This window comes from Delphinapterus leucas, chromosome 16 (genome assembly GCF_059928025.1).
Source record: "Delphinapterus leucas isolate spDelLeu-1000000601 "Yukka" chromosome 16, BTC_Dleu_Yukka2, whole genome shotgun sequence".
NCBI lineage: Eukaryota > Metazoa > Chordata > Mammalia > Artiodactyla > Monodontidae > Delphinapterus > Delphinapterus leucas.
The window spans coordinates 58,901,245-58,924,489 of record NC_143144.1 but is presented as its reverse complement, the minus strand read 5'-3'; the positions used below and the strand labels follow the sequence as shown (position 1 = coordinate 58,924,489).

At 43.7% G+C, this 23,245-nt stretch overlaps 1 protein-coding gene across 1 annotated transcript in view; it reads right to left on the bottom strand.

Annotated features, from left to right (window-relative positions):
- Positions 1-4,096: 4,096 nt before the first annotated feature.
- The window catches only part of ABCC2 (ATP binding cassette subfamily C member 2), an 80,938-nt gene continuing 61,789 nt past the window's right edge, over positions 4,097-23,245 (bottom strand). The window contains exons 20-32 of the mRNA XM_089898026.1: positions 20,404-20,524; positions 19,997-20,129; positions 19,086-19,305; positions 18,782-18,936; positions 16,977-17,132; positions 15,050-15,249; positions 13,445-13,571; positions 11,757-11,858; positions 11,169-11,312; positions 10,170-10,328; positions 8,571-8,737; positions 5,948-6,142; positions 4,097-4,629 (exon numbers count right to left, since the gene is read on the bottom strand). Of these exons, the coding sequence (XP_089754152.1) occupies positions 4,500-4,629; positions 5,948-6,142; positions 8,571-8,737; positions 10,170-10,328; positions 11,169-11,312; positions 11,757-11,858; positions 13,445-13,571; positions 15,050-15,249; positions 16,977-17,132; positions 18,782-18,936; positions 19,086-19,305; positions 19,997-20,129; positions 20,404-20,524 (2,009 nt within the window). The 3' untranslated portion in view covers positions 4,097-4,499. The remainder of the gene's footprint in view (positions 4,630-5,947; positions 6,143-8,570; positions 8,738-10,169; positions 10,329-11,168; positions 11,313-11,756; positions 11,859-13,444; positions 13,572-15,049; positions 15,250-16,976; positions 17,133-18,781; positions 18,937-19,085; positions 19,306-19,996; positions 20,130-20,403; positions 20,525-23,245) is intronic.

Here is a 23,245-nt window from a genome sequence, read left to right as displayed (position 1 = left end):
TTACCATTGCAACAAAAGGAATAAAATACTTAAGAGTAAACCTACCTAGGGAGACAAAAGAGCTGTATTCAGAAAACTATAAGGCACTGATGAAAGAAATTAAAGATGATACCAACAGATGGAGAGATATACCATGTTCTTGGATTGGAAGAATCAATATTGTGCAAATGACTATACTATCCAAAGCAATCTACAGATTCAATGCAATCCCTATCAAATTACCAATGGCATTTTTTACAGAACTAGAGCAAAAAATCTTAAAATTTGTATGGAGACACAAAAGACCCCAAATAGCCAAAACAGTTTTGAGGGAAAAAAACGGAGCTGGAGGAATCAGACTCCCTGACTTCACAGTATAGTATAAAGCTACAGTAATCAAGACAATATGGTACCGACACAAAAACAGAAACATTGATCAATGGAACAAGATAGAAAGCCCAGAGATAAACCCACACACGTATGGTCAACTAATCTATGACAAAGGAGGCAAGGATATACAATGGAGAAAAGACAGTCTCTTCAATAAGTGGTGCTGGGAAAACTGGACAGCTATATGTAAAAGAATGAAATTAGAACACTCCCTAACACCATACACAAAAATAAAGAAAATCGATTAGAGACCTAAATGTAAGATCAGACACTATAAAACTCTTAGAGGAAAACATAGGAAGAGCACTCTTCGACATAAATCACAGCAAGATCTTTTTTGATCCACCTCCTAGAGTAATGGAATTAAAAAACAAAAATAAACAAATGGGACCTAATGAAACTTAAAAGTTTTTGCACAGCAAAGGAAACCATAAACAAGAGAAAAGACAACCTTCAGAATGGGAGAAAATATTTGCAAACGAATCAACGGACAAAGGATTAATCTCCAAAATATATAAACAGCTCATGCAACTCAATAGTAAAAAAACAAACAACCCAATCCATAATGGGCAGAAGACCTAAATAGACATTTCTTCAAAGAAGACATACAGATGGCCAAGAAGCACATGAAAAACTGCTCAACATCACTAATTATTAGAGAAATGCAAATCAAAACTACAATGAAGGGCTTCCCTGGTGGCGCAGTGGTTGAAAGTCCACCTGCCGATGCAGGGGACACAGGTTCGTGCCCCTGTCCGGGAAGATCCCACATGCCGCGGAGTGGCTAGGCCTGTGAGCCATGGCCGCTGAGCCTGCGCGTCCAGAGCCTGTGCTTCACAACGGGAGAGGCCACAACAGTGAGAGACCCATGCACCGCAAAAAAAAAAAAAAAAAAAAAAAAGTACAATGAGGTATCACCTCACACCAGTTAGAATAGGCATCATCAGAAAATCTACAAACAGCAAATGTGGAGAAAATGGAACTCTCTTGCACTGTTGGTGGGAATGTAAATTGATACAGCCACTATGGAGAACAGTATGGATGTTCCTTAAAAAACTAAAAATAGATTTACCATGTGATCCAGCAATCCCACTACTGGGTATATACCCAGAGAAAAGCATAATTCAGAAAGACACATGCACCCCAATGTTCATTGCAACACAATTTACAATAGCCAGGTCATGGAAGCAAGCTAACTGCCCATTGACAGATGAATGGATAAAGAAGATGTGGTACATATATACAATGGAATATTACTCAGCCATAAAAAGGAACGAAATTGGGTCATTTGTTGAGATGTGGTTGGATCTAGAGCCTGTCATACAGAGTGAAGTAAGTCAGAAAAACAAATATCGTATATTAACGCACATATGTGGAACCTAGAAAAATGGTACAGATGAACTGGTTTGCAGGGCAAAAACTGAGACACAGATGTAGAGAAAGTATGGACACCAAGCGGGGAAAGCGGCGGGGTGGTAGTGGTGGTGTGATGAATTGGGCGATTGGGATTGACATCTATACAGTGATGTGTATAAAATTGATGACTAACAAGAACCTGCTCTATAAAAAAAAAAAAAGTAGGTCTGTCAAAGTAGGGTGATTTGCATGTCAGACACCTGAAGGATATCCAGGTGATAATACCAGAAGCAACTGAATATATGAATCTCAAAACTGGAGCAGAGGAAGAGGCTAGAAATGAGAATCATATGTGTAGAAGTTGAAACCACAAGAGTGTATGAAATCTATTACAGAGAAAATATAGAGGAACTGGGGGGTCAAGGACAAAAGCATAGGGACATCTTAATGCTTCAAGGATAAGCAGTGAAGAGGACCTCAGAAGGAAAGTAGGGAGCGATCATGTTGTAAGTGGTCCATAGTGTGGATTGGGTTACCCGGGTCCTGGGCCAACAGAAGATCTGGAGGGGAGGAGTCATCATCAAAGTTTTGGATCCAGGCTGCTTCTGGTTCCCTCCACCTTCACTGGATGTCTGAGTCATCACTACTGAGAAAAAGATAACGCTTCCCCTCTTCTTCATCTGCATCCACAGGAGAAGGTAGATCGAAAACCCTCTCCCATTATAGGAAAAAGAAGAAATCATTAGATCAAATCAGGAAGTTGGTTTCTGGCCCTGGCTCTGCCATAAACACTCATGTTTTGACTCCAGATATCATATAACCATTCTCAGTCTGGTGCTTATCTGAAAAATAAGGGACTTGAACTGGATTATCTCCAAGGTTGTACCTATTCGGTTAGGCAGGATACAAAAACCACAGGTTATTTTAACAGAACAATAATAAAGAATCATTAAATAGGCATTGAAGAAAGGGCCAAAGGAAAACAAGTATCAGAGAGCTAGCAAGGGCAGAAGCAAACATCACAGGGCCGCGGGAACAAAAGGGAAGAGGCTGGCGTCACTAAAACTGAAACTGAAACCCAGACTTCCCAGAAGGGGGCGCTGCTCCACTGGTGCTGGCAAGACCACACTGGTTTTGTGAGTATTGGAAAAACTGCCACTGCAGGGAAACCAACATTGCTAGAGTGATGCTGATGGGAATAGAGCAAATAGGAGGAAACAAGTCCCTTCCTCATCCTGCCTTGCAGCTGTGTAAGCCCCTCATTTAGGAAGTTTAAGTCTCTGAACATCTCATTCAACAAATAGCTACAGTGATGAATAAATAAAAATCTTTCATAACTGCATCACTGAAATGGAGGTAAGGAATATGCTGAACCCAAAGTGATGTGACACAAGAAACCCTGGAAGGAGAAGAAGGGTCAAGGCTTAGGGTGACTTCTGAAACCTGGAGACCTTGACCTTTGTGGACAACAGAGGATACTGAGGCAAGAGAGAACGCCAAGGCTTGCCAAAGATGGAGAAGCTACAGGAGACCCTCTGACGAACCCGAGCCCGAAAGGGCTGTACTGTGGTATACAAGTAAGTGAAGAATAAACCCCGCCACGTGGAAGGAGTCAACAAGGCCACACATCTATCTCCAACCTGCTGCTAGATCAAGGGGAAGAAGCTCCCTTGAGATTCTGTAAACCACAAGCTGGCTCTCGCACAGGACTGTGGTCTGAAGTCCCACTAACTGTAAAGTTTGAAATCCCTTAGTGAAGTATTTAATTCAGATTGGTTCTGGGTAATGCCCCCAGGTGGCAGGCAGAAGCTTTCACAATTCCTCTTAAGAGAGCTCAGATTCAACTCAGGCCTCAAAGAATGTCCACAGGCAAAATGCTAACACAATATTGCAAATCAGCTATACTTCAGTTTTTTAAAAAATGCTAAGGAGATTGAGCAATTTAAGGTAAACATTCACAGGGTATCCAAGGAAATAAAGCACTGTGAACAAGAACCAGCAGACACCGCATACGGAAACCTCAGCGGTAACCAGGGAACTATACATTTAAAAACCTCAAGGAGATACCAATTCATACTCATCAGATTGACAAAAATGTTTTGAATTGGCATTAACAGTTTGGCGTTACCTCCTATATGCATTTAAACATATGCACACCTCCCATTCCTTTACGTTATGCCTAAAGAAACTCTTACACATGTATCTTAGGACTTATGTACCAGAATGTTCATAGCAGTACTGTTCATAACAGGGAAAAACAACAAAGCCTGGAAATAACCCCACTGCTGACCAACCTACATTGGATAAACTGACGTTTTCACACACTGCTGTACTACAGAGCAGTGAGAATGAGCCAGCCTTACGCATCGACGTGGATGAATCTCAAATATAATATTGAACAAAAGAAGTCATAGAAGAATACATGCAATATGAGTCAGGCCATTCGCATAAGCTAAAAAAATGGTACATGTTGTTTAAGGCAAGTGGTAAAACTAAAACAAAAAGCAAAGGAATAATTATCACAAAAATTAGGATGGTGGTGCTTTTTGTGGGGGGTGGGTAGCAAGGAGGTACGATCAAAGTGGATCATCAGGGGTTTTCTGATGTAGCTGGTAATACTCATTTAAAAAAATCTTGGCTGGCAGGGACGTGGGTGTTCACTTACGACCCTTATTTAAAACATACATTTTACACACACTTTTATATGTATGATATGCTTCACAAAAAATAAGGAATGATCCTAATAGTCCTTCTCTAACCTGTAAGACTTGCTGTCAGAATGCTGTGCAGTTCGTATTTTCAATGCCAGCTTCTTGGGCCATAAAATAGAAGGGGCCAGTGTTTTTCAGCAGTTCTTCAGGGCTGCCATACTCTACAATCTTCCCATTGTCTAGGACCATTACCCTGAAACAAAAAAGAGAGAAGTCTTAGAAAGCAGTGTCTCAAACCTTGGCATTTATAATAACCAGAACTAAGTCTCGATATTGTTACCAAGGCTGTTGCCCCAGAATCATACCCCTGCCCCTCCCTCAGATGGAAACCAAGTGCCCATGTCTAAGTTTCAGGAGTAAGCTGCAAAGAGAAAAACAAGAACTGGTTAGAACAAACTAGGCCCAAGGTGGTGGAAGATTTGATTTCCAGTAGACCTTGGGCCTCATTATGCTCATTGTAATATATTAGCATGCTAAATGACACACCTACCAGCACCATGATATGGACAATTGCCATGACAACAACCGGAAAAGCCCAGACAAGGACTGAAAAGGAGGGTTGCATCAGTTCCTGTTCAAACCACACCCCTCTTCTCAGATTAGTCATAAATATTCCTCCTACTCTTTCCAATTCCCTCCCTTTTCCCCTCAACCCTCCTATATAAATGGTGTCTCCGCCCAAATTGGGTTGAGAAAGTTGATTTGTGAACTAATTCCCACTTCTCCATCCTTCGGCCATTGAATAAAGCTTGTGCTGGAAAGTCTTAGCATCGGTTTTGTTATTGGCTGTGCGAATCTGAGCAGAAAAAGAAGCTCCCTGGACAAGACGAGAGGTCTCTAGGCTAGGACACCAGCGCGGGTTCAGGTGACCAATATGATAACAGTATGTTTATTCATACCAGGCTACAAGGCAGCGAGAATGACTGAACTGCGGCTATCTGCATCAACATGGATTCCATGTGGAATACTGAACAAAAGAGACTTATACTGCATATATTCTTATACTATTTACGTAAGTTTTTTTCTTTTTTTTTAAGGATACACATGGTTTAAGGATACCTTGATTTAAAAAGGGAGCCTTCCCCTTGGTCAAAAAAGGGAGCCTATTCTCTTCAGTTTTAAGATTACTGACCCCCCCCCCATTTTGAATTGTCAGATTGTCAGTTAGAAGGAACAGAAAGCTTCTGTTTATAGGCAGAGCAGCTGAGACCCAGCTTAGTTGGGAAGGTCTGTGGAGCAATATATATCACTCCTGGCTTGGGCCTCCTCCACCCCCCATACTCAGTTAATAGTTACAGTTTCCCATTTTACCTTCAAGACAGTTCCCTTAACCCTGTTGGCCTTCATTAGCTTGATGTATAATTTTGGGCAAATTACTTGCAATCTCTCAGCCTCCATTTTTTCATCAATAAAATGATGGTAGTTAAACCTGTAAAGAGACCTCACGGCTGAGGCTATCGCTGTTGACAACGGGTTAAGCCGTGGCTATCAAGCTGTGTCCCCCAACTCACTTGTCACTGTCCATGATGGTGTGTAGCCTGTGGGCAATGGTGATGGTCGTGCAGTGGGAGAACTCAGTTTGGATGGTTGTCTGGATGAGGCGATCTGTCTCTAGATCCACCGCAGCAGTGGCCTCGTCCATGATCAGAATCTTGGATTTCTGAAGCAGAGCCCTGGCCAGGCACAGTAGCTGCCTTTGCCCTATGCTGCAGCCAGTGGAAGAAACAAAGCATTAGCCCCTAACGACCAAGGAATAACCTGGGTTGGGGCTTGGAGGGGCAGATTTCATGTTCCAGATCAGACTTTCAAAACCCACACTTCCAAATTCCCCTAGAATGCCTTAGCCTCTTCCACTAGCTGTTTATTGTTACCAAGGGCAATGTTTGCCAAACTTTCTCAATTAATTGGAAGACCCACCGCAGGTACTTAATTTAAAAATTCCTATTTCTGGGCCCTGCTCTCAGTCAGAATGGGGAGGAGCCTAGGAACCTGTATTTTGAATACACCCCAGGAGATTTTCATGTTTAACAAGTTTGGAAAACACTAACCCTGGAGTAGTGCTTTGCATTTAGCTACAGTGATATCTCAGTACCCGACTTCAGCAGTATGTGACCTGACACCATTAGTATAGGGTGAAACCGCATGAGAATGCCCCAGTGGCATTTCTTAGTGGCCTTAGCAAATTCATTTGTTATTTTAATGTGTAACTCTAGTCTCAAGGCTAATTATTTGTTCAGGGCCTTCTCCCTTGATTAGAAACCGTTGCTATCTAATGAACATGATGTCTTGGTGGGAGATGCAATGTTCGTGGAATTCGAATATGCCTGTAAAATGCAAATCACTTTAAATTGCTAAAAGCCAGTAATGAAGGCTGGACTTCTTATTTACATAAAGAACATTTGGGAAATGATGTGGAGGAAATATTCGTGAATTTGGAATTGCTCTTTCCTGCTGTGGCCATTAGGGAACGTATTAAACAGGGGGTGGCTAAAGTTCTGTAATTCTCTGTAAGAAAATTTATGCAGGAGATGAGAAGTCACCCAAGATGAACTTCCAGTTTTTCTCTGTAACGTCAGAACAGAGACACTGAAAAACTATTTACTTAACGCTTCCCAACTCCCACCTCGTTCAGTTGGACTTCATAGTAACAGGCTGTTGCTAAGGCATCAGTTTGGCTTTCAGCTGCTGACTCTCCCGAAGCTGACTGATCTCCAGTCTCTGATCAGAGAATTTTAGGTTTCAGCAGCCCACCAGGTCTGAAATCAAGGCGCTGGTAATGCCAGGTAAGTTTCTCCCAGCATTCACAGAGGATGGTGTGATTCTGTTCTTAGGCCCCTATCACATCCTGCCCACATGGCCCTGCACACCTGCAGCATTTACTGCACAGAATTTACTCACACGAGGTGTGTCTTCTCCATCACACTGTAAGTGCTAGGAGGGCATGGATGGGTCTGTGGCATTTTCCTCTGTATTTCCAGTAGGTGCTCAATATATGTTGACTGAATGTTTGAATGGCCTTTTTAATAGGCCTGAAGACCTACTTCAGTCCTGCTAGTTCCTAGATCTGTCGCTGAGGGAAAACAAACATGCTGGTGTTCTCTACCAAGGCTCACAAGTGTTCCCTGGGGCTACACACTGAAATCACCTGGGACCCTGATTCAACCGGTCTGGGGTACAGCCTGGGCACTGGGACTTTAAGTTTCCTGAGTGATTCTAGCGTGCAGCCTACTTAAGACTCAACCTTCTAGGCAGTGCATCTCATGCTGTAATGTGCACACAAATTACCTGGGACTCTTGCTAAAGGGCGGATTCCGAATAGTAGGATAGAGCCTGAGATTCTGCATTTATAACAAGCTCCCAGGTGAAGCCAGAGCAGCGGGTCCATTAATTGAGCTACTGAGCCTTCCCTTCTGAGCTCCAACTGCTAATGGTGCATGCCCTGCCCACCACTCTGAAGGCACCAGGGCTGCAGCAAGGCCGGCCCCTGAGCCACCAGCTTTGACTGACAGCTGACCATCAGTGTGTGGAGGGAGAAAAGAGGTTGTTGTAGGGAAAATGCCAGGCCAGCTTGTTAACTGACAGAAAATGTGAAGTGTCAACATATGAGGAAACACTTTGAAAAGGTAACAAGAACTGTGAAGCCAAAAGAGTCTTTGTGCTGGTTTATGGTGTTCCAAGGACCCCGCGGACAGCACATCTCCATCATCCACGTGCTCCTTAGATCAGGGCTTCTCAAACTGAGGTGCCTGTAACAACCCCTGGGGACCCTTTAGAACTCCCATCTCCAGCAATGCCACGTACCAATTACATCAGACTCTCTGGGGCTGGACCAGGCATGGGGATTGTTTTCAGCCTGAGTGCAGAGTGCAGCTGAAAACCCGCACAACGGTGGGATCTGCAAGCTCATGTTTGTAATGTCCTGTGAGGGTATGTTTACTGACAAAGGTTTTCAAGAGTTTCCAAGCACATTCACATCTATTTTAATCTTCACAACAGGTTCGTTTTACGCATTAGGAATTAGACCTGGAGAGTGAAAATTCTTTGATGCCAGGCACCACCATGCATGAGTAACAAAAGTAGTGGTCCCCTCGCCTCCTCCACAGCCTGTGGGGGAAGTGGGTTATGAAACATTACCTCAGGTTGTCACCGCCTTCTGTCACTTCGTAGGACAACCCAGCTTGCAGGCCGTCCACGAAAGATTTGAGGTGAGCAAGCTCCAAGGCCTTCCAAATCTCCTCATCTGAGTAGTTGTTGAAAGGGTCTAGATTCATCCTCAGGCTCCCAGAGAACAGGATGGGATCCTGCAAGTCAAGGGACGAGGGAGTTACTGGGGCTAATGTTAGAAAAGGAACAAGTAGGGACTTCCCTGGTGGTGCAGTGGTTAAGAATCCGCCTGCCAATGCAGGGGACACAGGTTCGAGCCCTGGTCCGGGAAGATCCCACATGCTGCGGAGCAACTAAGCCCGTGTGCCACAACTACTGAGCCTGCGCTCTAGACCCCACGAGCCACAACTACTGAGCCCGCGAGCCACCAACTACTGCAGCCCACACGCCTAGAGCCCGTGCTCCACAACAAGAGAAGCCACCGCAATGAGAAGCCCACACACCGCAATGAAGAGTAGCCCCCGCTCACCACAATTAGAGAAAGCCCCTGTGCAGCAATGCAGCCAAAAATAAAATTTTTAAAAATTTTAATAAATAAAACAAACATCTGGCTTTTTATATATATATATATATATATACACATACATATATATATTTAAATTTTCTTTTATAAAAGAAAAGGAACCAGTAATTCCTTGTGGCCAAGAAAGTGAGCAGAACTGGTCTGAGATGGAAAGCTGGTTAGTTAGTGGTTCAGCTTCTCCAAGATTTCCCCGCTGCAGGCTTTGAGCTAAACACGGGGAGCTAAACACAGCACTAAGAGGAGTCCTTGGTTTTGTTGTTGTTTTTCATTCTGAAGTTCATTTATGGATTTCCAAATTTGCCTTAGCATCCCTTAAAAAGATGAGAGGAACGTCCCACACCCCCAAATGAAAACTCATGGTTTGGAGGTGGAGGGATCGGGGCAGTCAGGGGAAGGGGTCATATAGTTACAAGAGAAGAATTTCTTACGCTCTTGAAGAGGCTGGTGAAAAGAGTGTAACAAAGGGAGCAAACGCCAGACAGACCAAAGCCACCCCAGAGTCTTGGCTGCAGCAAGCAGAGGACAGGTTCTGATGAGGACCCACATACCCCGAGAGCCTCCAGGGCAGTCCTTGTTTGGAAGGGTCTGGAGAGGAAGCTGCAGGGAAGACTTTCTTGCTGATGCACTAACCATTCCGCTTATTGGCAAAACATTGCCACAAATTCCCTCCACTCTCTTTTAACCATATCATATGGGGAGTACAAAGCTTAATAGTTTCAAGCTTCAGCAGCAAAACTGCTAATGCTGATTGCAAAGGTCCTGCGAACCTTGATGGGCTGTAGAAATGCTAAATATCATCTGCTCCATTTGACTTCTGCTGCGTTGCTGCCACCTACTGGTCAGATACTGACAGTCACACAAGCATATTACCAAAAAAATGTAAAGCTTATTTTTGTAAGTTCTGGAAGCAATGTGTCTCAGGGAACTAGCTTAGGTATCCCAGGTAGACAGCAGAAACGACGCCACCAAATGAACACACATCAAGAAGAACATGCACATGTTTCCTGTAGAACAAGCTACATGTGACAGTACGTCCTACAGCTTACCTGGGGGATGATGGTCAGTTTCTCTCGGAGGTCGTGGAGCCCAATGGAAGCAATATCTACCCCATCAATGGTGATCTGGCCTCCTGCAGCCTCTAGGATTCTGAAAAGGCTGTTTGTCAAGGATGATTTCCCAGCTCCTGTCCTGCCCACCACGCCAATCTGTAAATACAGTTCCTTGGCATGTTAGTTCACCATGTAATTATTGAGGGCAACAATTTAGCCAGGGACATTCATAATCACAGGTGGAAAAAGACAGTGACTGGCTACTTCATCTCTAAGATGTTAAACTGATTTTGGTTTTGGTGGGGAAAAATGTACCTGGATGTCAGAAAAGGATGGCTTTCCCATCCTACCTCCTAACTTGTTGCTTGCTGAGATCTACATTGACTGCTGGAAATGTACACATCTGTTGCAGTTATTCTTGGAAATTATAGATTTTTTAAAAATCCTTGTTAAAAGTGAGGAGAAGGGAAGGATTGGGTCTGCCATCAGGTCTGAGAAGCAGACCCTGACCTGGACCTGAGCATCAGTACCCAGACATATTTTCGGCCCTGCATCAGACCCCAAGTCCTCAGAGAATAAGAAAACCATACCAGGACTTTGCAGACCAGAGGGAGAACTAGGCCATTCTCTCTGCAGGGACAAACCTGCACACAGCTGTTCCCACCAGTTCCTTCCCCAGGCCAGTGCTTCCTCCTGACTTCCCCTCTACAAGCCTTGGCGCTTACAGGAAATGAGCCCAGTCAGCCACAGGAGGAGAGGGTGCAGACAGGGAGATAGGGGAGGGCTGAGCAAGAGAGCCCTTACAGGCTTAAGTCTGTTTGATCCTGTGTGGATATCCTGCCCTCTGGTGGTGGCGCTGTGTCCCTACACCTCCCCAGGGCAGAGGAAGCGCCCCAACCCTCTCACTTCCACCAGATTAATGAAAGCCCAGAGTCCACTGCTCTCCACCTCTATGTTCACAAGGACTCACCCAGGCCTTTCTTCAGCTCCACCTACCTTCTCAGTGCTCTTAATGTCACAAGTGATCCCCTTCAGTACCAGATCCAGCTCAGGCCGATACCGTACTTGGTAGTTGCTAAACTGGATCTCCCCTTTGCTGGGCCAACCTTCTGGAGGCCTCTTATCAGTCACCCATGGTGCCTGGCAAGGCGACAGGAGGAAAAGTGCTTTACACAGTGACAACTCGCTCAACAGTCCCCACAGAACTCATGTCACAGAACAGGGTAGCAGTGTGCCAGCCACCGGTGAGCATCTGCATTGAGTAGACTGAACTAGACTGGTACTTCCAGAAGGCTCCTACCTTATTCAATTAAAGAAACCCTATCCCACGAGGTTGTTCTGTGCATCTCCAGAATGAAGCCACCATTTAACTTGGTGCATCCCAAGACCTGACTTCTCCCAAACCATTACCTATTTTAGGTTTCAAGAAATTAGGTTCTTTCAGTTAGAGCAAGGGAAACTTCCAGAGAACCTTTATGACCCCATGTGAAATCTCTAGATAAGGTGAAGATGCATTCTCAAAGCGGTGGCTTTTTTTTTTTTTTTTTTTGGCCTTGTCCCTGGCTTCTTCTGATTCCTCCTTACCTCATTTTCCACGTTTATGTACTCATTTATTCGCTCAACAGCCACAATGTTGGTCTCTATTTCTGACGTCATCCTCACTAGCCAGTTCAGGGTTTGTGTGATCTACAGAAAAACTGGAAGACTAAGGATCATCTCAGGCTCAGAAACCAACCCAACCAGTTAAACCACAAGGTCAGTCTAGTGCCTACTCTGCACCCAGCACTATGCCGGGCTCTACAAGAGAGCAAGGAGAAGTATAAGAGACAATCCACACCTCCTTGGGGGAGGGAATGAGGCCGGTGCATTGAATGGTGGGAGGACAATTAAGTGCTCAACTGTGTGGTGCTCACAGGAAAGGCACTACTAGCTTGGAGTGGCCTAGGGCCCAAGCTGAGGCTGGAGAGGCCGGCCGTGGGTCTCCTGCCTGTAAGCCCTTATGGGTTAGGGGTGGCATTCTACCAATGGGGAAGCATAAGGAAAGACACAGGGTAGGAGAAGGCCTTCCAAATAGCTGCCACCTCTGCTCCCAACAACAGCTCCACTGAGAACCCAGCCCTCAGGGTGGGACATCCACATGGACCCCTGTCCTCTGTTACCCCAATAAACTCCAGGTGCCTTCCTGCCATTACAGAGATAACATCTAACCACTAGGAAGATGACTGTCATGATCTGGGCCAGAGTCCAGGGAATCCGTGGGTTACTCAGAGGCAAGCTGCTCACATGCAAGCTTTTTCAGGCAAAAATGTAGTCCTGGCACATACACACAGGGAATCTTTGTAGAGCACATGGTGGTTAGAGAGAGGGAGAGCACAGGAGGCTGGGGACTACAAGTAACCACTTGGTGAAGCCTGGACCATATGAATTGTTGATATTTGAATGTTTTTATTTTGGTTCAGTATAATAGTTCTCCAACTCTTTGCCCCATCTGTCCTAGGTTAATAAGCCTAGAAATGAGGGGATGAAAGGGCAGTGGCACAAGGAACCCTGTGATTCTGGTAAATGACAGAGTCCTTTTGGGTGTCCCGCCACGATCACCTTGGGCCTTATTAACGCCAACTGAAAATAGCACCATATAGAGCCTGCTGGTAACTGTGCAGACCCCCAGTATATTAGTTCAGAAGGAGTCCACAAAAGATGGCCAAATGACTCATTAAATGAGTATCATTCATTAAACATTTACCATAGTGCCAGTGGTAGCAAAATGGCTGAGTGGTAGGAAATAACGTCTGATATCTATCTCTTAGTCAAACGGGATGCATTATATAGTTCTATTAGACTCTATATTCTTTATTAAAATTAACTCCAATTATTCCGTGATTTAACAAAATAAACATAGAAGTTATTTGTTCAGAAGACTTTCTGGTTACTGCTGCATTATAATAGAAACTCATTTATTTTCTCTTTTGATTATAATCAAGCAAAGAGACAGGAAACTATTAGATAATCATCTGAGATTGCTTCCTTAACTACCCAGGGCAACACAATTTATGTCCAGTTACCCAGATGACACTGGTACCTACTTAGAAAGGGAAAGGAGCCCGTCCATGGGTTACACAATTAGTAAGAGATGGAGCTAGGGTTTGAACCTCAGTCTCCCCTGGTCCCTCTGGATCTAGAAAGGAATCAAGAGCACAGACTCCACGGTATACCCGAGACTCCATTTAAGAATAATGCATTAATTCAACCAAACTCCCAACCTTCAGACTCACACTGAGTGCATTGGAGAGAACAAAGCCCACAGTGTCCCCACTTAGGGTATCTCTATAAATAACCATCATCAAGGATGAAAAGAAGACGATCAGGTTCCCAATCAGCTCCAGACGAACTGCAAGCCACCTGGAGGGCAACAGAACCAGAGAAAGAGGTGTCACTGAAAGGTGTCCACTTCCTTACCTTACCCAGCAACCTAGGTGTTCCTAGAACATTCTCAGAGGGCTTGAGTTGGTAGGGCTGCATTCTTAGGAGGTGTCTCAATTTGACTATGCCATGTGTTCCTAAAGTCTTTTAAATTGGATTTTAGAAAATAAATTGCATTTTAAAAGATACTAGAAGAGTTTGCTAAACTAAGGGAATCCTATAGTCCAATGTCTCCCAAACTTGCCAAATCTTAAGAATCATCTGGTGGCAATTGTTAAAAATACACAAATTCATGCAAAAAATTCCTGGACTCTTCCCCAAGAGATTCAGGGAATGGGTTTCAGGAATCTGCATTTTAACAAATGTTCCAAGTGAGTTCTTTTGATTAGGCATGGGAAACAATGGCATAAAGAATCCAAATGTAAGGTTAGAAAGAAATCATCACAGGAAGGTTCAATGTACCCTGTCTGATTTCATGATTTTTAAAAGGGTAGAGAAGAAGCTGGAGGTAGAGGGAAATTAGGTGTGAGGTGATGACAGGGAGGTATGTCGGGCTTTGTAGAGAACTGAATAGTATGTAGATTGATGTAATTTATGAAAACTGACTTTCCCAGTAAAATGTATTTAACTAAATTTGAATAATTCTAGCATGTGTACAAATAAATATGATACATATTTTACAATGGGGGGGTCCAACAGAAAATTGACTCTTATGCCTGTTTCCTTCTTGGAAAGTATCTAAGATATAAAAAATCTTTACAATCAAATTTCTGACCTCTCCATGTTCCAGATAATACTAAGCATCATTAGCCTGCCCTTCACACCGCAAGACAGTGTAGAAGCCACTCAAGAGTTTTCACTTCCTCCTCCAAGGACACATGACTTCTTGCCCGGGTCTAATGAAGCTGGAGAAATCAAGAATGCTCACCCTTTTTGGATTCATCTCACAGGATGTGAGCTTTTCATTTCTGTCATCATTGATTTTGCCTAAAATTTCCCAGCTTTCCTCCCTCCAACCTCTGCTTCTTTCACCACCCTACAAAGAGTGTCCTGCCTATGGAGAATCCCACATCCATTCTCAGGGAAGCAAACAGAGAATATCCAGTTCACCCAGCACGTGAACAGTACCTGGGTTATCAAATGCTCACAGATGTCATGTGACTCCCTCAATAAGGCTATGAGGTAGGTTGTGTTCCAGCCATCGTACAAACAAAGAAAATGAGATTTTCCTGAGAGGGGTCAAGACAATTCACCCCGCTTGGTAAGTGGCAGAGCAGACAAAGGGACCCCCAGTCTCTGACTCCAAAGTTCATGCTTTCTCCTCTCTACTCACATGACAGGCGTGTTTGGCAAGAGTGAATTTCACAACACTGGCCATGCCTGCCCTCCCACAGCTAATGTCAAAACTGCAGAACCCCGAAGCACATATTTGGGTGAATATCCAGGGGCAGCCTCACCTGTTGGAGGTAATCCAGGAAAAGACACATTTCTGGTTGGTGTCCGTCACCATCTCATTGTGCTTTAGAAATCGCTCCTGGTGCTCAAAAGCACGGATAACAGACAAACCTGACACAGTCTCACTAAAGTGAGAGTAGATTGGGGACCTGGTGACAGAGTCCAGTCGTCTCAGCTGGCGGGAAGTAGCCACATAAAATATCTGGACCCAAAAAAGTGAAGACTCAAGTCATACAATCATATCACATACGCTGTACCTCTTCCTTCATGGCCGTGACCCAGTATTCTTTACGTTGAGGCCACAGCTCACATCTGAACAGAGAAGCGGCTCTGGTCTCATCTCTGACTAGAGGAGAAATGAGAGAGGCTCAGAGGAAGAGGATGCTGGGAAGATCTGGGGTTGGAGGGAACAGAGAAGCACGAAAGCGCGGACACCACACCTCACTCAGCCCTAGAGGTTGGAATTTTCAAACCACGTAAGGAGTTTTGTCAGCCTAATCCGTATGGTCCCAAGAATCTGCACATATTGTCTAAATGACAGTTTTGTAGTGGTTAGGAAAAGTCTCTAAAAGATTTTATAAATGCTGCTGGGAACCGAGGGGTGTGTAAAGTGGATATGGGCAGTAAATGGTCCAAGAAACGTATGCCAAGGTTTTGATAAAAATTGAATAATCAGGTAAGTGACCAAAATTGTGCTTTGACAGTGTGTGAAGGTAAAGGTCGTTTGGAGGTGTGTGGAATGCTGAGGGTCTAAGAACTGGAACTGGATGTAATAGCGCAGGCTGAAGGGGGAGGTTCAGTGGGGTGGGTTAGTGGTGCTACTAGATTCCAAGAGGATTTGTTGAAACTAGGGAAGAACTGGGCATTTGAGTCAGATTTCAAAATGTTATACCTGGAAATTTCCTCAAAGATCCTGCTTCTTTTTTTTTTTTTTTTTTTGCGGTACAGGGGCCTCTCACTGCTGTGGCCTCCCCCGCTGCGGAGCACAGGCTCCGGACGCACAGGCCCAGCATCCACGGCTCACGGGCCCATCCGCTCCGCGGCACGTGGGATCCTCCCGGACCGGGGCACGAACCCGTGTCCCCTGCATCGGCAGGCAGACTCTCAACCACTGCGCCACCAGGGAAGCCCAGATCCTGCCTCTTATTTGTTGGTTTGTTACTGACAAAGATGACGATGTTCCTGAGGAACTCAACACAAACACCAGGTGGTGTCAACTTACCACAGGCCACAAGTCTGCCCTTGACTGAAGGGCTTCAGAATTGTTTTCTCAAGGTGATCAATTCATCCCAAAGGTAAATGGTGGAACAAGAATTCTCTCCACAGCTTCCCTTCCCTCATCAGTTTTTATCATGGTCATGGAGCCCCTTACACTTGCTCCAGTTTTTCTGTGAGACTTGGCTTTTAAGCTGTGTCCTCAAGAACACACTGGAATTGAGCCTAAGCCACCCACAGACATCCCAGTGAAAGGAGAACTGCCCTGAAATGAGAAGAGACTGGGCTCCTGCTGAGGGACATCTCCAAGTAGATAATCCTAAGCCAACCAAGGAAGCAGCCTTAGCACAACTCTTCTAGAAGCAACCAATTACCTTACCATTGTGAAGGGTCTTACAGAGCTTCAAGACTTTGTCCAGAGCCAACCTCAAAGTAGTCTTGGATCCAAGCATAAATATGCCCCACTTACACTTGTGGGGTGCGGGGCAGAAGTTAAGGTGAGATTGACTGTGAACTTCCACCCACCCATCAGTGCTGACACTTCAGCTTCAGAAAGTGGCCTACGGGCTCCTTGGTATGTTATTATCTGGCTCAATGACGAAGATGCTGGAGAGGGGAGAGTGACTAGCAATAAACACAAGAGAAGAGTCTCAGGAAGGAGCTTGGGCTTTTGTGAGTAGAGAAGGAAGGAAACCTAGCCATTTCCAAACCTACCTGAACAGACACATAAATGATGCCAAGAGGGACGATGACGATGATGAAGACTGGAGTGGCCAGGCAGATCATGACCAGGGTGCTGATGATGCCCAGGAAGCACAAAATCCAGCTGCGCAAAGATGTGGGGAGGGTGTCATCCACCGTGGAGATATCCTAGGGACACATAAGAAGGAGAGATGGTGTGCTAATGAATTCCTATGACATTTTACATCTTCTCGGTTCTAGCAGCGAATTTGCTCAGTCACATCAGAATGCAAATAACTATATGTCCAGGGTTGAAAGAAAAAAAGAAATCCTCACCAGCTATTAGTTCTATGCAGATTAATTTTGACCCTTACCTGGCACAGATTCTCCATCTTTCCTTCCTCCACCCCCTCCTTTATCTCCTCTTAAGGGCTCAGTCATCAGCTCCAGAGGACCCTAGGTATAATTCTCCTTTATGGTCTGAGCCACCTCCTCCGCAAAACATACTGTATAACTAATGACAGTTTCCTTTTTCATGCAAAAGCAGTTAGCAAAATATGACTGTTGCCTAAGTAACTCACAGTAAGATCTCTGTGTTCTCTTTTTCGGAAGATTAATTATATATATATAACAACAGTGGAAAAGAGTGTGCAACATTTGCAAAATTCCTGTGAGAAATCTCCCCATCCAAAATTGTGTACTTTTTTAGGTTCTATTTAAGAGCAGAAAGCCCATTTAAGTTGTCTCCAGTGACATCATGCCCACCATCTTTGTTCCACAGGAAGGTGACAAGTGGGGGCCTGCCCACTTTTGAAGCAGTCACCATGTCCCCAGAACCTGCCTGTGGGCTGGGAGCTAGACTTTCTGTGTCTGCTCCAAGACCAAACAAATAAGGGCTCAGAGCTCCTCAGACATTTTTTTTTAAATGTGCACCCTCTTCTACAAACAGAAGACTGAAAATTCTGTTGGTGATAGTTGAATGTTATTCAGAATTGTCTGGTTTCCTCTGTCCTTGAAATTTCCCCCTTATGTTCATTAAGAATCAACGACTTTGGTCTGGCCCATGGAAGAGAGCCATCTATATGATCTTAGCATTTACTGAGCATCCCAATGCCTAGTACAGTCCTTGGCTCATAGAAGGTACTCAATATATGTTGAATGAATGAATGCTAAGGGTCCCAGAATCTGCAGTCGATGGAGAACCCCATTAAAATCATAGGATTCCACAATCCAGACCTTGTTTACTTATTTTTAAAGCATCAAAGATGGGAGATTCAGGGATGGAGGCGGCAACCAAGCAAAGCATTGTCCTGCTATCTCTTTTATTCACTGTCACACTAGTGATAGTGCTTTTACTTGTGTTTTTCCCTCTGCAGAACAATCCTTCACATCCTGCTTCTGCCACTCACCCATCCCCTACCCCCACCATCTCCCTGGCTAACTTCTATGAGTTAAGTCCCTCCTTTTCTGACATTTCCCACCCTCAATCACCCAGGTTGAGCTGGTATCTCTTTTCTCTGTCACTCTTTTGTACTCCAAGAATGCCACTGTACACATCGTTGTTACTGGGTTTCCTATATCCTATCATAATCCCTTACTTCCTTGGCCGTCCCCTTCACTAGATGGTGAGCTACTTAAAGGGAAAGAGTTGTTCATCCCTGTAACCCCAGGATCCTTAGGACCTCACACAAGGTGTTCAAGAAATAATCTGCATGCTGAGTGGACCAAAAAACTGGAACTGCCCAGTGTTGCCTGGGGACACATGAGAATTCTTTCCCTGTCAGAAATAAAAAGATCCTCAGCATAGAAACACGTCTTACAACCCCTGAGATACTTACGCCAGCAAACCTGTTCACTATCCGGCCAGTGGGTGTTGTGTCAAAAAAACTCATGGGTACTCGAAGGATATTGTTCAGCAGCTGCCTGTGAAGAGTGCTTGCTGCGTGGACGGAACCATAGACACTCCAGAGATTTGCTATGAGCACAAATATACCTGGAAATGGAACCAGTTTAGTCAGCACCATGCACAGGGATCCCTGAAGACTTGTGCAGGACATAATAGCAAATTTTTTATGAGTCCAGGCAAAGGACGTGGACCTGACAGAGTGTCTCAGAGATGGCTGCCGTAGCCGTCACACATACCTTGTGCTAATCCCAGAGCTCCATAGACACCAACTCTCAGGTCCCTCTGAGAGGCTGGATAGTTGGTGCTATTGAAGGTTTTAGAGTCACGGGTCCAAGCACTGAGCCAGAGGTTCGATCCAATAAAAGACACGGAATGGAGCACAAACCCAAAGATAATGAAGAATATCGAACACCATCCTATTGCTTGTAGGTATTTCAGGTAGATGGAGAACTTCACCTGCAAAGCCCCCACCTCAATATTAGTAGAGTTCCTAGCGGCTTTTGGTGAGGAATTACCTAGAATACCAATCATAGGGGGAGTACAGTCCTTTGGAAAGCAGAGAGCCGGTGGCAAAATTTGGTAGTCTGTGATCACATTTCTGTACTGGGCCAGGATGATAATAATCAATGCTGAAATATAATGCAGGGTAAATAACCATCAGATTATTAATGAGCTTCTAGATGCAATTAAGAGGAAAAGATATAAAAACAGAGTGGGACAGATAAGGCTATACCTGTTTTATTATTTATCTGTTTTATTAATGTTTAAGTTAAGATCTTAAATTTAAGAGCTTGGTTTTAAGTTTTATTAACTTGAATTGTGTGCTATGAGCTTGATATATTGGTGTTCTCTGGCTCCCAGAATTGCATCTCAAAGCATTTTTGTTTTTACCACATTATCAGAATGGAATCAAACACTCATGAAGTGTAGTATGAGGATATTCACAGGGAACATGTCATTCTTCATGGAAATACAATTTGATAAAAAGCCCAGAGCCTCTGCTAACATTTCAATGATAAATTTAAAGACTGGCAAAGCACACAAGACATATCCCTCTGTAGATATGTATTCAAGTCATCAAACTTAAAAATGTTCAAATCCCAAGCCTTATATCACCTCTAATGGTACTTTTTACTGTGGTGTTTACCTTTCCAGTTTGTATGAATTCCTTCTTAATTAGTTTTTGCCCTTTCACTGGTTCTTCCTCCTCCTTCAGGATATTCACATTCCGAGTTTTCAAGTCTTTTAAGGGCTTCAGACGCCTGCTACTGGACCTAGAACTGAGAGATTGAGAGGGGAAGCTTTCCTGAGCATGTAGATGCATCCCAAGGGTCTTCTTGCAAGCAGGTGTCACAGTAGCTCTGCTCACATCAAAGTGCATTTCAGAGCAGATGGTCATGGGGGAAACACCACCCCAACCCTCCTCCACATGCACAGAAACAAAAGAGCTGGGAGCGTCCATGTGGACACTCAGAAAAAGTCCACAGAGAAAAAGAGAATGATCAGGTGGAACTATGGAAGTGATGGGGGATGCCAGCTGAATATATGACCAACCTGCGACTAAATGTTCGACGAAGACTGTTCTCTCTTTTCATGGACAAGGAGGCCACATCTTCAGGGATTTCCTCCACACTGGGCATCAGCCCATAGTCATCTTCTTCACTGTCCTCATTGACTAGGAGACAAATCAAAGGTTAGGGAGATTGCTGCATAGAGCTGTCATAGCCCTATGAACAAGAAGAAAAGTCTTTTCTGATCTTGTTGGTCTTAATAAGAGATCCCAGATGTACACACAGGTTGGAATCTTTTACTCCAGAAATACTGTTTATTAGGACATCTCATTGAAAATTACCAGGATAAAGGAGAGGTGAGTTAATATTCCACTGGAAGAGAAACGGTCAAAAAGGAGAAGAATATTCCCAGAAGCTTGTAAGTTCCTTTGGAGCAGGAAAGAACTTTTAAGGATTACAGTAGACAAACAGAAGAGTCATAATCCCCAGAAATGTCTAAAAAGGTGAGTGTAAATTTAAAATGTTCTGCTTGAAATTCAAATAATTTGAGAAATTTTATTAATTTAAAGCGTTTTAAAAAACATATCCTGAAAATAAAAGGTAAAACAGCTTGGTCTGTGAAAATGGTAGAGTTATGACCTCCAGAAATTGGTACCTCTGTAAAAGCAGTGAGCATACTAGCCAAAAAATGTCAAAATCAAATTTTCCGTAACTTTGAAATTAACCAAAGGCTTGCCACAATCTAAGGAGCATTTATTTAAGAAAAATGGCTAAATCTCAGAAAGAAAAGTAAGTTTTGTAATAGTTTAATTTACCCTATTCCTATTCCCCTCTCCTTAGATCTGCTGTAGCCTAGAAAACCAACAGCCACACATTCATTGTAACCATGAAAATCACCAGCCTAGCAGCTGCTGGAAGGAACAGCCTGGGTTCAGAGCATGCTCAAAACCTCACTTCTGGAGAATTGTCATTATTTGACCTGTCTGGCAGTTCCCTGGAAAACTCCATTCACAGGGCTTGTCTTTACAGAACCTGACTTGGAGTTGGCTCTAACAATCAGCAGTAGTTGTTTAACATCACAGCTGCCTGAGGCAGTGATAACAGTTGGAGCAAAGAAGAAACTGACCAAGAACTTAAGAGGAAAAAAAACCTGGGGAATAAGATATCCATAGGGAGCTTTGATATCTTCAATATATTCCTGGCAATCGAGAATGTCATACACATATGTAGGGTTGCACACATGCCAACCCAAGAAAGACTTGAGAATGTCCTATTCTCTTACCTCTGGCTTACCTTCAGACTCTGTGCAAGCGGGGAAAAAAGGCTGAGGCAGAACTATAAATCGCCTGCTGGCATGTTAAACAGACATGTCCACCCCCACCCCCCATCCCCACAGAGCCCCTCAGCAAAGGCTGAGTGACGTATCGGTTCCAGGCACTTGAGGAAATCTCTGTTCAATCGTTATCTGACCACTAAGCCAACCAAGCAGGGACTTCTATGGCCACATGAGACAAAGAAAGTAGACTTAACAGAATCAGTTCAGGAAACTAAACAGGAGGAACAACAAAAGCAAACCCTGGTTGAGGATGGAGGGGAGAGAGATCATATTTCCAGAATTGTTATGCTATTTAAAATGACCGGTTTTCAGTAATCAAGACAGTATGGTACTGGCATAAAAACAGAAATATAGATCAATGGAACAGGATAGAAAGCCCAGAGATAAACCCACGCACATATGGTCACCTTATTTTTGATAAAGGAGGGAAGAATATACAATGGAGAAAAGACAACCTCTTCAATAAGTGGTGCTGAGAAAACTGGACAGCTACATGTAAAAGAATTAGAACACTTCCAAACACCATACACAAAAATAAACTCAAAATGGATTAAAGACCTAAATGTAAGGCCAGACACTATAAAACTCTTAGAGGAAAACATAGGCAGAACACTCTATGACATAAATCACAGCAAGATCCTTTTTGACCCACCTCCTAGAGAAAGGGAAATAAAAACAAAAATAAACAAATGGGACCTAATGAAACTTAAAAGCTTTTGCACAGCAAAGGAAACCATAAACAAGACGAAAAGACAACCCTCAGAATGGGAGAAAATATTTGCAAACGAAGCAACTGACAAAGGATTAACCTCCAACATTTACAAGCAGCTCAGTATCAAAAAAACAACCCAAACCAAAAATGGGCAGAAGACCTAGATAGACATTTCTACAAAGAAGATATACAGATTGCCAACAAACACATGAAAGAATGCTCAACATCTCTAATCATTAGAGAAATACAAATCAAAATCACAATGAGGTATCACCTCACACCAGTCAGAATGGCCATCATCAAAAAATCTACAAACAATAAATGCTGGAGAGGGTGTGAAGAAAAGGGAACCCTCTTGCACTGTTGGTGGGAAGGTAAACTGATACAACCACTATGGAGAACAGTATAGAGTTTCCTTAAAAAACTAAAAACAGAACTACCATATGACACAGCAATCCCACTACTGGGCATATACCCTGAGAAAACCATAATTCAAAAAGAGACGTACCACAGTGTTCATTGCAGCTCTATTTACAATAGTCAGGACCTGGAAGCAACCTAAGTGTCCATCGACATGAATGGATAAAGAAGATGTGGCACATATATACAATGGAATATTACTCAGCCATAAAAAGAAACAAAATTGAGTTATTTGTAGTGAGGTGGATGAACCTAGAGTCTGTCATACAGAGTGAAGTAAGTCAGAAAGAGAAAAATAAATACCGTATGCTAACACATATATATATGGAATCTAAAAGAAAAAAGAAAAAAATGGCTGTGAAGAACGTAGGGGCAGGACAGGAATAAAGACACAGACGCAGAGAATGGACTTGAGGA